Raw genomic sequence first — 15,343 nt, 5'->3', positions numbered from 1 at the left:
CCCCCCCCCCCGCCTGCCCGGTGCAGGCGACAGGGATGGACTCGGCCCGTTCCACCGCGGCCACCATCAAGGAGGAGCACGAAGACCGCGACGGTGACGGCGGTGACGGCGGCGGCACGAGGCGCGGGGGGCCCACGGAACGCCCCGGTGAGCAGCGCACTCGTGGTGGTGGTGGTGGTGAGGTGGTGGTGGTGATGGTGGTGGTGGTGAGGTGGTGGTGGTGGTGGTGGTGGTGATGGTGAGGTGGTGGTGGTGGTGGTGGTGATGGTGGTGATGGTGAGGTGGTGGTGGTGGTGGTGGTGATGGTGAGGTGGTGGTGGTGAGGTGGTGGTGGTGGTGGTGGTGGTGAGGTGGTGGTGGTGGTGGTGGTGAGGTGGTGGTGGTGGTGGTGATGGTGGTGGTGGTGAGGTGGTGGTGGTGAGGTGGTGGTGGTGGTGGTGGTGATGGTGAGGTGGTGGTGGTGGTGGTGGTGAGGTGGTGGTGGTGGTGGTGGTGGTGATGGTGGTGGTGGTGGTGAGGTGGTGGTGGTGGTGGTGGTGGTGATGGTGAGGTGGTGGTGGTGGTGGTGGTGGTGATGGTGAGGTGGTGGTGGTGGTGGTGAGGTGGTGGTGGTGGTGATGGTGAGGTGGTGGTGGTGGTGATGGTGGTGGTGATGGTGAGGTGGTGGTGGTGGTGGTGAGGTGGTGGTGGTGGTGATGGTGAGGTGGTGGTGGTGGTGGTGATGGTGGTGGTGGTGGTGATGGTGAGGTGGTGGTGGTGATGGTGAGGTGGTGGTGGTGGTGGTGGTGACGTTGGTGGTGGTGGTGGTGACGGTGGTGGTCTTGGTGGCGGTCGTGGCGGTGGTGGTGGTGGTGGTGGTGACGTTGGTGGTGGTGGTGGTGACGGTGGTGGTCTTGGTGGCGGTCGTGGCGGTGGTGGTGGTGGTGGCGGCGGTGCACTACGAACCCGGCAACCCAAGTTCCATTCCTGCTCATGGACAAAATCGGTGACGAATATCTGAACCGGTGCCTTCAGAGGCGGTGCTACTTGCTAACGGCACTTGCGCCAACAGTCTGTTCAGGCTATAGGGGGAATCTTTGTCTTTGGTGGTGCCCCCCCTCACCCCCCCTCACCCCCCTAACACTGCGCTAGACTCAACACTGTACCATAGACTCAACACTGCACCATAGACTCAACACTGCCCATAGACTCAGCACTGCACCATAGACTCAACACTGCACCATAGACTCAACACTGCACCATAGACTCAACACTGTACCATAGACTCAACACTGTACCATAGACTCAACACTGCACCATAGACTTAACACTGCCCATAGACTCAACACTGCACCATAGACTCAACACTGCCATAGACTCAACACTGCACCATAGACTCAGCACTGCCAATAGACTCAACACTGCACCATAGACTCAATACTGCACCATCGACTCAGCACTGCCCATAGACTCAACACTGCCCATAGACTCAACACCGCACCATAGACTCAACACTGCACCATAGACTCAACACTGCCCATAGACTCAACACTGCACAATAGACTCAGCACTGCCCATAGACTCAACACTGCACGATAGACTCAACACTGCACCATAGATTCAACACTGCACCATAGACTCAACACTGCCATAGACTCAACACTGCACCATAGACTCAACACTGCACCATAGAATCACCACTGCACCATAAACTCAACACTGCCCATAGACTCAACACTGCCCATAGACTCAACACTGCACCATAGACTCAACACTGCACCATAGACTCAGCACTGCACCATAGACACAACACTGCACCATAGACTCAACACTGCACCATAGACTCAACACTGTCCATAGAATCAACACTGCCCATAGACCCAACACTGCACCATAGACTCACCACTGCACCATAGACTCAGCACTGCACCATAAACTCAACACTGCCCATATACTCAACACTGCCAATAGACTGAACACTGCACCATAGACTCAACACTGCACAATAGACTCAGCACTGCACCATAGACTCAACACTGCACCATAGACTCAACACTGCACCATAGACTCAACACTGTCCATAGACTCAACACTGCCCATAGACCCAACTCTGCACCATAGACTCAACACTGCACCATAGACTCAACACTGTACCATAGACTCAACACTGCACAATAGACTCAGCACTGCCCTTAGACTCAACGCTGCACCATAGACTCAACGCTGCACCATAGACTCAACACTGCACCATAGACTCAACACTGCCATAGACTCAACACTGCACCATAGACTCAACACTGCACCATAGACTCAGCACTGTACCATAGACTCAACACTGCCCATAGACTCAACACTGCCCATAGACTCAACACTGCACAATAGACTCAGCACTGCCCTTAGACCCAACACTGCACCATAGACTCAACGCTGCACCATAGACTCAACACTGCACCATAGACTCAACACTGCCATAGACTCAACACTGCACCATAGACTCAACACTGCACCATAGACTCAGCACTGTACCATAGACTCAACACTGCCCATAGACTCAACACTGCCCATAGACTCAACACTGCACCATAGACTCAACACTGCCCATAGACCCAACACTGCACCATAGACTCAACACTGCACGATAGACTCAACACTGCACCATAGACTCAACACTGCACAATAGACTCAGCACTGCCCTTAGACTCAACGCTGCACTATAGACTCAACGCTGCACCATAGACTCAACACTGCACCATAGACTCAACACTGCCATAGACTCAACACTGCACCATAGACTCAACACTGCACCATAGACTCAGCACTGTACCATAGACTCAACACTGCCCATAGACTCAACACTGCCCATAGACTCAACACCGCATCATAGACTCAACACTGCCCATAGACTCAACACTGCAACATAGACTCAGCACTGCCCATAGACTCAACACTGCACCATAGACTCAGCACTGCCCATAGACTCAACACTGCCCATAGACTCAACACCGCACCATACACTCAACACTGCACCATAGACTCAACACTGCCCATAGACTCAACACTGCACAATAGACTCAGCACTGCCCATAGACTCAACAATGCACGATAGACTCAACACTGCACCGTAGATTCAACACTGCACCATAGACTCAACACTGCCATAGACTCAACACTGCACCATAGACTCAACACTGCACCATAGACTCAGCACTGCACCATAAACTCAACACTGCCCATAGACTCAACACTGCCCATAGACTCAACACTGCACCATAGACTCAACACTGCACCATAGACTCAGCACTGCACCATAGACACAACAGTGCACCATAGACTCAACACTGTCCATAGAATCAACACTGCCCATAGACCCAACACTGCACCATAGACTCAACACTGCACCATAGACTCAGCACTGCACCATAAACTCAACACTGCCCATATACTCAACACTGCCCATAGACTCAACACTGCACCATAGACTCAACACTGCACCATAGACTCAGCACTGCACCGTAGACTCAACACTGCACCATAGACTCAACACTGCACCATAGACTCAACACTGTCCATAGACTCAACACTGCCCATAGACCCAACACTGCACCATAGACTCAACACTGCACCATAGACTCAACACTGTACCATAGACTCAACACTGCACAATAGACTCAGCACTGCCTTTAGACTCAACGCTGCACCATAGATTCAACACTGCACCATAGACTCAACACTGCCATAGACTCAACACTGCACCATAGACTCAACACTGCACCATAGACTCAACACTGCACCATAGACTCAGCACTGCCCATAGACTCAACACTGCACCATAGACTCAACACTGCCCATAGACTCAACACTGCACCATAGACTCAACACTGCCCATAGACTCAACACTGCCCATAGACTCAACACTGCACCATAGACTCAACACTGCCCATAGACTCAACACTGCACCATAGACTCAGCACTGCCCATAGACTCAGCACTGCCCATAGACTCAACACTGCCCATAGACTCAACACCGCACCATACACTCAACACTGCACCATAGACTCAACACTGCCCATAGACTCAACACTGCACATTAGACTCAGCACTGCCCATAGACTCAACACTACACGATAGACTCAACACTGCACCGTAGATTCAACACTGCACCATAGATTCAACACTGCCATAGACTCAACACTGCACCATAGACTCAACACTGCACCATAGATTCAACACTGCACCATAGACTCAACACTGCCATAGACTCAACACTGCACCATAGACTCACCACTGCACCATAGACTCAGCACTGCCCATAGACTCAACACTGCACCATAGACTCAACACTGCCCATAGACTCAACACTGCACCATAGACTCAACACTGCCCATAGACTCAACACTGCCCATAGACTCAACACTGCACCATAGACTCAACACTGCCCATAGACTCAACACTGCACCATAGACTCAGCACTGCCCATAGACTCAACACTGCACCATAGACTCAACACTGCCCATAGACTCAACACTGCACCATAGACTCAACACTGCCCATAGACTCAACACTGCCCATAGACTCAACACTGCACCATAGACTCAACACTGCCCATAGACTCAACACTGCACCATAGACTCAGCACTGCCCATAGACTCAGCACTGCCCATAGACTCAACACTGCCCATAGACTCAACACCGCACCATACACTCAACACTGCACCATAGACTCAACACTGCCCATAGACTCAACACTGCACATTAGACTCAGCACTGCCCATAGACTCAACACTACACGATAGACTCAACACTGCACCGTAGATTCAACACTGCACCATAGATTCAACACTGCCATAGACTCAACACTGCACCATAGACTCAACACTGCACCATAGATTCAACACTGCCCATAGACTCAACACTGCACCATAGACTCAACACTGCACCATAGACTCAAAACTGCACCATAGACTCAACACTGCACCATAGACTCAACACTGCCCATTGATTCAGCATTTCACCATAGACTCAACACTGCCATAGACTCAACACTGCACCATAGACTCACCACTGCACCATAGACTCAGCACTGCCCATAGACTCAACACTGCACCATAGACTCAACACTGCCCATAGACTCAACACTGCACCATAGACTCAACACTGCCCATAGACTCAACACTGCCCATAGACTCAACACTGCACCATAGACTCAACACTGCCCAAAGACTCAACACTGCACCATAGACTCAACACTGCACCATAGACTCAGCACTGCCCATAGACTCAACACTGCCCATAGACTCAACACCGCACCATACACTCAACACTGCACCATAGACTCAACACTGCCCATAGAATCAACACTGCACAATAGACTCAGCACTGCCCATAGACTCAACACTGCACCATAGACTCAACACTGCACCATAGACTCAGCACTGCCCATAGACTCAACACTGCACCATAGACTCAACACTGCCCATAGACTCAACACTGCACCATAGACTCAACACTGCCCATAGACTCAACACTGCCCATAGACTCAACACTGCACCATAGACTCAACACTGCCCATAGACTCAACACTGCACCATAGACTCAGCACTGCCCATAGACTCAACACTGCAACATAGACTCAGCACTGCCCATAGACTCAACACTGCCCATAGACTCAACACCGCACCATACACTCAACACTGCACCATAGACTCAACACTGCCCATAGACTCAAGACTGCACATTAGACTCAGCACTGCCCATAGACTCAACACTACACGATAGACTCAACACTGCACCGTAGATTCAACACTGCACCATAGATTCAACACTGCCATAGACTCAACACTGCACCATAGACTCAGCACTGCCCATAGACTCAACACTGCACCATAGACTCAACACTGCCCATAGACTCAACACTGCACCATAGACTCAACACTGCCCATAGACTCAACACTGCCCATAGACTCAACACTGCACCATAGACTCAACACTGCCCATAGACTCAACACTGCACCATAGACTCAGCACTGCCCATAGACTCAACACTGCACCATAGACTCAGCACTGCCCATAGACTCAACACTGCCCATAGACTCAACACTGCACCATACACTCAACACTGCACCATAGACTCAACACTGCCCATAGACTCAACACTGCACAATAGACTCAGCACTGCCCATAGACTCAACACTGCACGATAGACTCAACACTGCACCGTAGATTCAACACTGCACCATAGACTCAACACTGCCATAGACTCAACACTGCACCATAGACTCAACACTGCACCATAGACTCAACACCGCACCATACACTCAACACTGCACCATAGACTCAACACTCCCCATAGACTCAAAACTGCACATTAGACTCAGCACTGCCCATAGACTCAACACTACACGATAGTCTCAACACTGCACCGTAGATTCAACACTGCACCATAGATTCAACACTGCCATAGACTCAACACTGCACCATAGACTCAACACTGCACCATAGATTCAACACTGCACCATAGACTCAACACTGCCATAGACTCAACACTGCACCATAGACTCACCACTGCACCATAGACTCAGCACTGCCCATAGACTCAACACTGCACCATAGACTCAACACTGCCCATAGACTCAACACTGCACCATAGACTCAACACTGCCCATAGACTCAACACTGCCCATAGACTCAACACTGCACCATAGACTCAACACTGCCCATAGACTCAACACTGCACCATAGACTCAGCACTGCCCATAGACTCAACACTGCACCATAGACTCAGCACTGCCCATAGACTCAACACTGCCCATAGACTCAACACCGCACCATACACTCAACACTGCACCATAGACTCAACACTGCCCATAGACTCAACACTGCACAATAGACTCAGCACTGCCCATAGACTCAACACTGCACGATAGACTCAACACTGCACCGTAGATTCAACACTGCACCATAGACTCAACACTGCACCATAGACTCAACACTGCACCATAGACTCAACACTGCACCATAGACTCAACACTGCACCATAGACTCAGCACTGCACCATAGACTCAACACTGCACCATAGACTCAACACTGCACCATAGACTCAACACTGCCCATAGACCCAACACTGCACCATAGACTCAACACTGCACCATAGACTCAACACTGCCCATAGACTCAACACTGCACAATAGACTCAGCACTGCCCATAGACTCAACACTGCACGATAGACTCAACACTGCACCATAGATTCAACACTGCACCATAGACTCAACACTGCCATAGACTCAACACTGCACGATAGACTCAACACTGCACCATAGACTCAGCACTGCATCATAAAATCAACACTGCTCATAGACTCAACACTGCCCATAGACTCACGACTGCACCATAGACTCAACACTGCACCATAGACTCAGCACTGCACCATAGACACAGCACTGCACCATAGACTCAACACTGCACCATAGACTCAACACTGTCCATAGAATCAACACTGCCCATAGACCCAACACTGCACCATAGACTCACCACTGCACCATAGACTCAGCACTGCACCATAAACTCAACACTGCCCATATACTCAACACTACCAATAGACTCAACACTGCACCATAGACTCAACACTGCACAATAGACTCAGCACTGCACCATAGACTCAACACTGCACCATAGACTCAACACTGCACCATAGACTCAACACTGTCCATAGACTCAACACTGCCCATAGACCCAACACTTCACCATAGACTCAACACTGCACCATAGACTCAACACTGTACCATAGACTCAACACTGCACAATAGACTCAGCACTGCCCTTAGACTCAACGCTGCACCATAGACTCAACGCTGCACCATAGACTCAACACTGCACCATAGACTCAACACTGCCATAGACTCAACACTGCACCATAGACTCAACACTGCACCATAGACTCAGCACTGTACCATAGACTCAACACTGCCCATAGACTCAACACTGCCCATAGACTCAACACTGCTCCATAGACTCAACACTGCACAATAGACTCAGCACTGCCCTTAGACTCAACGCTGCACTATAGACTCAACGCTGCACCATAGACTCAACACTGCCATAGACTCAACACTGCACCATAGACTCAACACTGCACCATAGACTCAGCACTGTACCATAGACTCAACACTGCCCATAGACTCAACACTGCCCATAGACTCAACACCGCACCATACACTCAACACTGCACCATAGACTCAGCACTGCCCATAGACTCCAAAACTGCACGATAGACTCAACACTGCACCGTAGATTCAACACTGCACCATAGACTCAACACTGCCATAGACTCAACACTGCACCATAGACTCAACACTGCACCATAGACTCAGCACTGCCCATAGACTCAACACTGCCCATAGACTCAACACCGCACCATACACTCAACACTGCACCATAGACTCAGCACTGCCCATAGACTCAACACTGCACGATAGACTCAACACTGCACCGTAGATTCAACACTGCACCATAGACTCAACACTGCCATAGACTCAACACTGCACCATAGACTCAACACTGCACCATAGACTCAGCACTGCACCATAAACTCAACACTGCCCATAGACTCAACACTGCCCATAGACTCAACACTGCACCATAGACTCAACACTGCACCATAGACTCAGCACTGCACCATAGACACAACAGTGCACCATAGACTCAAAACTGTCCATAGACTCAGCACTGCGCCATAGACACAACAGTGCACCATAGACTCAACACTGTCCATAGAATCAACACTGCCCATAGACCCAACACTGCACCATAGACTCAACACTGCACCATAGACTCAGCACTGCACCATAAACTCAACACTGCCCATATACTCAACACTGCCCATAGACTCAGCACTGCCCATAGACTCAACACTGCCCATAGACTCAACACCGCACCATACACTCAACACTGCACCATAGACTCAACACTGCCCATAGACTCAACACTGCACATTAGACTCAGCACTGCCCATAGACTCAACACTACACGATAGACTCAACACTGCACCGTAGATTCAACACTGCACCATAGATTCAACACTGCCATAGACTCAACACTGCACCATAGACTCAACACTGCACCATAGATTCAACACTGCCCATAGACTCAACACTGCACCATAGACTCAACACTGCACCATAGACTCAAAACTGCACCATAGACTCAACACTGCACCATAGACTCAACACTGCCCATTGATTCAGCATTTCACCATAGACTCAACACTGCCATAGACTCAACACTGCACCATAGACTCACCACTGCACCATAGACTCAGCACTGCCCATAGACTCAACACTGCACCATAGACTCAACACTGCCCATAGACTCAACACTGCACCATAGACTCAACACTGCCCATAGACTCAACACTGCCCATAGACTCAACACTGCACCATAGACTCAACACTGCCCATAGACTCAACACTGCACCATAGACTCAGCACTGCCCATAGACTCAACACTGCACCATAGACTCAGCACTGCCCATAGACTCAACACTGCCCATAGACTCAACACCGCACCATACACTCAACACTGCACCATAGACTCAACACTGCCCATAGACTCAACACTGCACAATAGACTCAGCACTGCCCATAGACTCAACACTGCACCATAGACTCAACACTGCACCATAGACTCAGCACTGCCCATAGACTCAACACTGCACCATAGACTCAACACTGCCCATAGACTCAACACTGCACCATAGACTCAACACTGCCCATAGACTCAACACTGCCCATAGACTCAACACTGCCCATAGACTCAACACTGCACCATAGACTCAACACTGCCCATAGACTCAACACTGCACCATAGACTCAGCACTGTCCATAGACTCAACACTGCAACATAGACTCAGCACTGCCCATAGACTCAACACTGCCCATAGACTCAACACCGCACCATACACTCAACACTGCACCATAGACTCAACACTGCCCATAGACTCAACACTGCACATTAGACTCAGCACTGCCCATAGACTCAACACTGCACCATAGACTCAGCACTGCCCATAGACTCAGCACTGCCCATAGACTCAACACTGCCCATAGACTCAATACCGCACCATACACTCAACACTGCACCATAGACTCAACACTGCCCATAGACTCAACACTGCACATTAGACTCAGCACTGCCCATAGACTCAACACTACACGATAGACTCAACACTGCACCGTAGATTCAACACTGCACCATAGATTCAACACTGCCATAGACTCAACACTGCACCATAGACTCAACACTGCCCATAGACTCAACACCGCACCATACACTCAACACTGCACCATAGACTCAACACTGCCCATAGACTCAACACTGCACAATAGACTCAGCACTGCCCATAGACTCAACACTGCACCATAGACTCAACACTGCACCATAGACTCAGCACTGCCCATAGACTCAACACTGCACCATAGACTCAACACTGCCCATAGACTCAACACTGCACCATAGACTCAACACTGCCCATAGACTCAACACTGCCCATAGACTCAACACTGCACCATAGACTCAACACTGCCCATAGACTCAACACTGCACCATAGACTCAGCACTGTCCATAGACTCAACACTGCAACATAGACTCAGCACTGCCCATAGACTCAACACTGCCCATAGACTCAACACCGCACCATACACTCAACACTGCACCATAGACTCAACACTGCCCATAGACTCAACACTGCACATTAGACTCAGCACTGCCCATAGACTCAACACTGCACCATAGACTCAGCACTGCCCATAGACTCAGCACTGCCCATAGACTCAACACTGCCCATAGACTCAACACCGCACCATACACTCAACACTGCACCATAGACTCAACACTGCCCATAGACTCAACACTGCACATTAGACTCAGCACTGCCCATAGACTCAACACTACACGATAGACTCAACACTGCACCGTAGATTCAACACTGCACCATAGATTCAACACTGCCATAGACTCAACACTGCACCATAGACTCAACACTGCACCATAGATTCAACACTGCACCATAGACTCAACACTGCCATAGACTCAACACTGCACCATAGACTCACCACTGCACCATAGACTCAGCACTGCCCATAGACTCAACACTGCACCATAGACTCAACACTGCCCATAGACTCAACACTGCACCATAGACTCAACACTGCCCATAGACTCAACACTGCCCATAGACTCAACACTGCACCATAGACTCAACACTGCCCATAGACTCAACACTGCACCATAGACTCAGCACTGCCCATAGACTCAACACTGCACCATAGACTCAACACTGCCCATAGACTCAACACTGCACCATAGACTCAACACTGCCCATAGACTCAACACTGCCCATAGACTCAACACTGCACCATAGACTCAACACTGCCCATAGACTCAACACTGCACCATAGACTCAGCACTGCCCATAGACTCAGCACTGCCCATAGACTCAACACTGCCCATAGACTCAACACCGCACCATACACTCAACACTGCACCATAGACTCAACACTGCCCATAGACTCAACACTGCACATTAGACTCAGCACTGCCCATAGACTCAACACTACACGATAGACTCAACACTGCACCGTAGATTCAACACTGCACCATAGATTCAACACTGCCATAGACTCAACACTGCACCATAGACTCAACACTGCACCATAGATTCAACACTGCCCATAGACTCAACACTGCACCATAGACTCAACACTGCACCATAGACTCAAAACTGCACCATAGACTCAACACTGCACCATAGACTCAACACTGCCCATTGATTCAGCATTTCACCATAGACTCAACACTGCCATAGACTCAACACTGCACCATAGACTCACCACTGCACCATAGACTCAGCACTGCCCATAGACTCAACACTGCACCATAGACTCAACACTGCCCATAGACTCAACACTGCACCATAGACTCAACACTGCCCATAGACTCAACACTGCCCATAGACTCAACACTGCACCATAGACTCAACACTGCCCATAGACTCAACACTGCACCATAGACTCAGCACTGTCCATAGACTCAACACTGCCCATAGACTCAACACCGCACCATACACTCAACACTGCACCATAGACTCAACACTGCCCATAGAATCAACACTGCACAATAGACTCAGCACTGCCCATAGACTCAACACTGCACCATAGACTCAACACTGCACCATAGACTCAGCACTGCCCATAGACTCAACACTGCACCATAGACTCAACACTGCCCATAGACTCAACACTGCACCATAGACTCAACACTGCCCATAGACTCAACACTGCCCATAGACTCAACACTGCACCATAGACTCAACACTGCCCATAGACTCAACACTGCACCATAGACTCAGCACTGCCCATAGACTCAACACTGCAACATAGACTCAGCACTGCCCATAGACTCAACACTGCCCATAGACTCAACACCGCACCATACACTCAACACTGCACCATAGACTCAACACTGCCCATAGACTCAAGACTGCACATTAGACTCAGCACTGCCCATAGACTCAACACTACACGATAGACTCAACACTGCACCGTAGATTCAACACTGCACCATAGATTCAACACTGCCATAGACTCAACACTGCACCATAGACTCAACACTGCACCATAGATTCAACACTGCACCATAGACTCAACACTGCCATAGACTCAACACTGCACCATAGACTCACCACTGCACCATAGACTCAGCACTGCCCATAGACTCAACACTGCACCATAGACTCAACACTGCCCATAGACTCAACACTGCACCATAGACTCAACACTGCCCATAGACTCAACACTGCCCATAGACTCAACACTGCACCATAGACTCAACACTGCCCATAGACTCAACACTGCACCATAGACTCAGCACTGCCCATAGACTCAACACTGCACCATAGACTCAGCACTGCCCATAGACTCAACACTGCCCATAGACTCAACACCGCACCATACACTCAACACTGCACCATAGACTCAACACTGCCCATAGACTCAACACTGCACAATAGACTCAGCACTGCCCATAGACTCAACACTGCACGATAGACTCAACACTGCACCGTAGATTCAACACTGCACCATAGACTCAACACTGCCATAGACTCAACACTGCACCATAGACTCAACACTGCACGATAGACTCAACACCGCACCATACACTCAACACTGCACCATAGACTCAACACTCCCCATAGACTCAAAACTGCACATTAGACTCAGCACTGCCCATAGACTCAACACTACACGATAGTCTCAACACTGCACCGTAGATTCAACACTGCACCATAGATTCAACACTGCCATAGACTCAGCACTGCCCATAGACTCAACACTGCACCATAGACTCAACACTGCCCATAGACTCAACACTGCACCATAGACTCAACACTGCCCATAGACTCAACACTGCCCATAGACTCAACACTGCACCATAGACTCAACACTGCCCATAGACTCAACACTGCACCATAGACTCAGCACTGCCCATAGACTCAACACTGCACCATAGACTCAGCACTGCCCATAGACTCAACACTGCCCATAGACTCAACACCGCACCATACACTCAACACTGCACCATAGACTCAACACTGCCCATAGACTCAACACTGCACAATAGACTCAGCACTGCCCATAGACTCAACACTGCACGATAGACTCAACACTGCACCGTAGATTCAACACTGCACCATAGACTCAACACTGCCATAGACTCAACACTGCACCATAGACTCAACACTGCACGATAGACTCAACACCGCACCATACACTCAACACTGCACCATAGACTCAACACTCCCCATAGACTCAAAACTGCACATTAGACTCAGCACTGCCCATAGACTCAACACTACACGATAGTCTCAACACTGCACCGTAGATTCAACACTGCACCATAGATTCAACACTGCCATAGACTCAACACTGCACCATAGACTCAACACTGCCATAGACTCAACACTGCACCATAGACTCACCACTGCACCATAGACTCAGCACTGCCCATAGACTCAACACTGCACCATAGACTCACCACTGCACCATAGACTCAGCACTGCCCATAGACTCAACACTGCACCATAGACTCAACACTGCCCATAGACTCAACACTGCACCATAGACTCAACACTGCCCATAGACTCAACACTGCCCATAGACTCAACACTGCACCATAGACTCAACACTGCCCATAGACTCAACACCGCACCATACACTCAACACTGCACCATAGACTCAACACTGCCCATAGACTCAACACTGCACATTAGACTCAGCACTGCCCATAGACTCAACACTACACGATAGACTCAACACTGCACCGTAGATTCAACACTGCACCATAGATTCAACACTGCCATAGACTCAACACTGCACCATAGACTCAACACTGCCCATAGACTCAACACCGCACCATACACTCAACACTGCACCATAGACTCAACACTGCCCATAGACTCAACACTGCACAATAGACTCAGCACTGCCCATAGACTCAACACTGCACCATAGACTCAACACTGCACCATAGACTCAGCACTGCCCATAGACTCAACACTGCACCATAGACTCAACACTGCCCATAGACTCAACACTGCACCATAGACTCAACACTGCCCATAGACTCAACACTGCCCATAGACTCAACACTGCACCATAGACTCAACACTGCCCATAGACTCAACACTGCACCATAGACTCAGCACTGTCCATAGACTCAACACTGCAACATAGACTCAGCACTGCCCATAGACTCAACACTGCCCATAGACTCAACACCGCACCATACACTCAACACTGCACCATAGACTCAACACTGCCCATAGACTCAACACTGCACATTAGACTCAGCACTGCCCATAGACTCAACACTGCACCATAGACTCAGCACTGCCCATAGACTCAGCACTGCCCATAGACTCAACACTGCCCATAGACTCAACACTGCACATTAGACTCAGCACTGCCCATAGACTCAACACTACACGATAGACTCAACACTGCACCGTAGATTCAACACTGCACCATAGATTCAACACTGCCATAGACTCAACACTGCACCATAGACTCAACACTGCCCATAGACTCAACACCGCACCATACACTCAACACTGCACCATAGACTCAACACTGCCCATAGACTCAACACTGCACAATAGACTCAGCACTGCCCATAGACTCAACACTGCACCATAGACTCAACACTGCACCATAGACTCAGCACTGCCCATAGACTCAACACTGCACCATAGACTCAACACTGCCCATAGACTCAACACTGCACCATAGACTCAACACTGCCCATAGACTCAA

The 15,343-nt window shown here is 49.7% G+C and overlaps 1 protein-coding gene across 3 annotated transcripts in view; it reads left to right on the top strand.

Moving 5' to 3' along the window:
- Positions 1-15,343, top strand: part of LOC116957918 (uncharacterized) — a 182,695-nt gene that overhangs the window by 18,827 nt on the left and 148,525 nt on the right. For all 3 annotated transcript variants that reach the window (XM_076054558.1, XM_076054557.1, XM_076054556.1), the window contains exon 3: positions 27-147. In XM_076054558.1, the coding sequence (XP_075910673.1) occupies positions 27-147 (121 nt within the window). The remainder of the gene's footprint in view (positions 1-26; positions 148-15,343) is intronic.

This window comes from Petromyzon marinus, chromosome 66 (assembly GCF_048934315.1).
Source record: "Petromyzon marinus isolate PM22_M1 ecotype Great Lakes invasive population chromosome 66, UKy_Petmar_22M1.pri1.0, whole genome shotgun sequence".
Lineage (NCBI taxonomy): Eukaryota > Metazoa > Chordata > Hyperoartia > Petromyzontiformes > Petromyzontidae > Petromyzon > Petromyzon marinus.
This window is presented reverse-complemented; position numbering and strand designations above follow the sequence as displayed.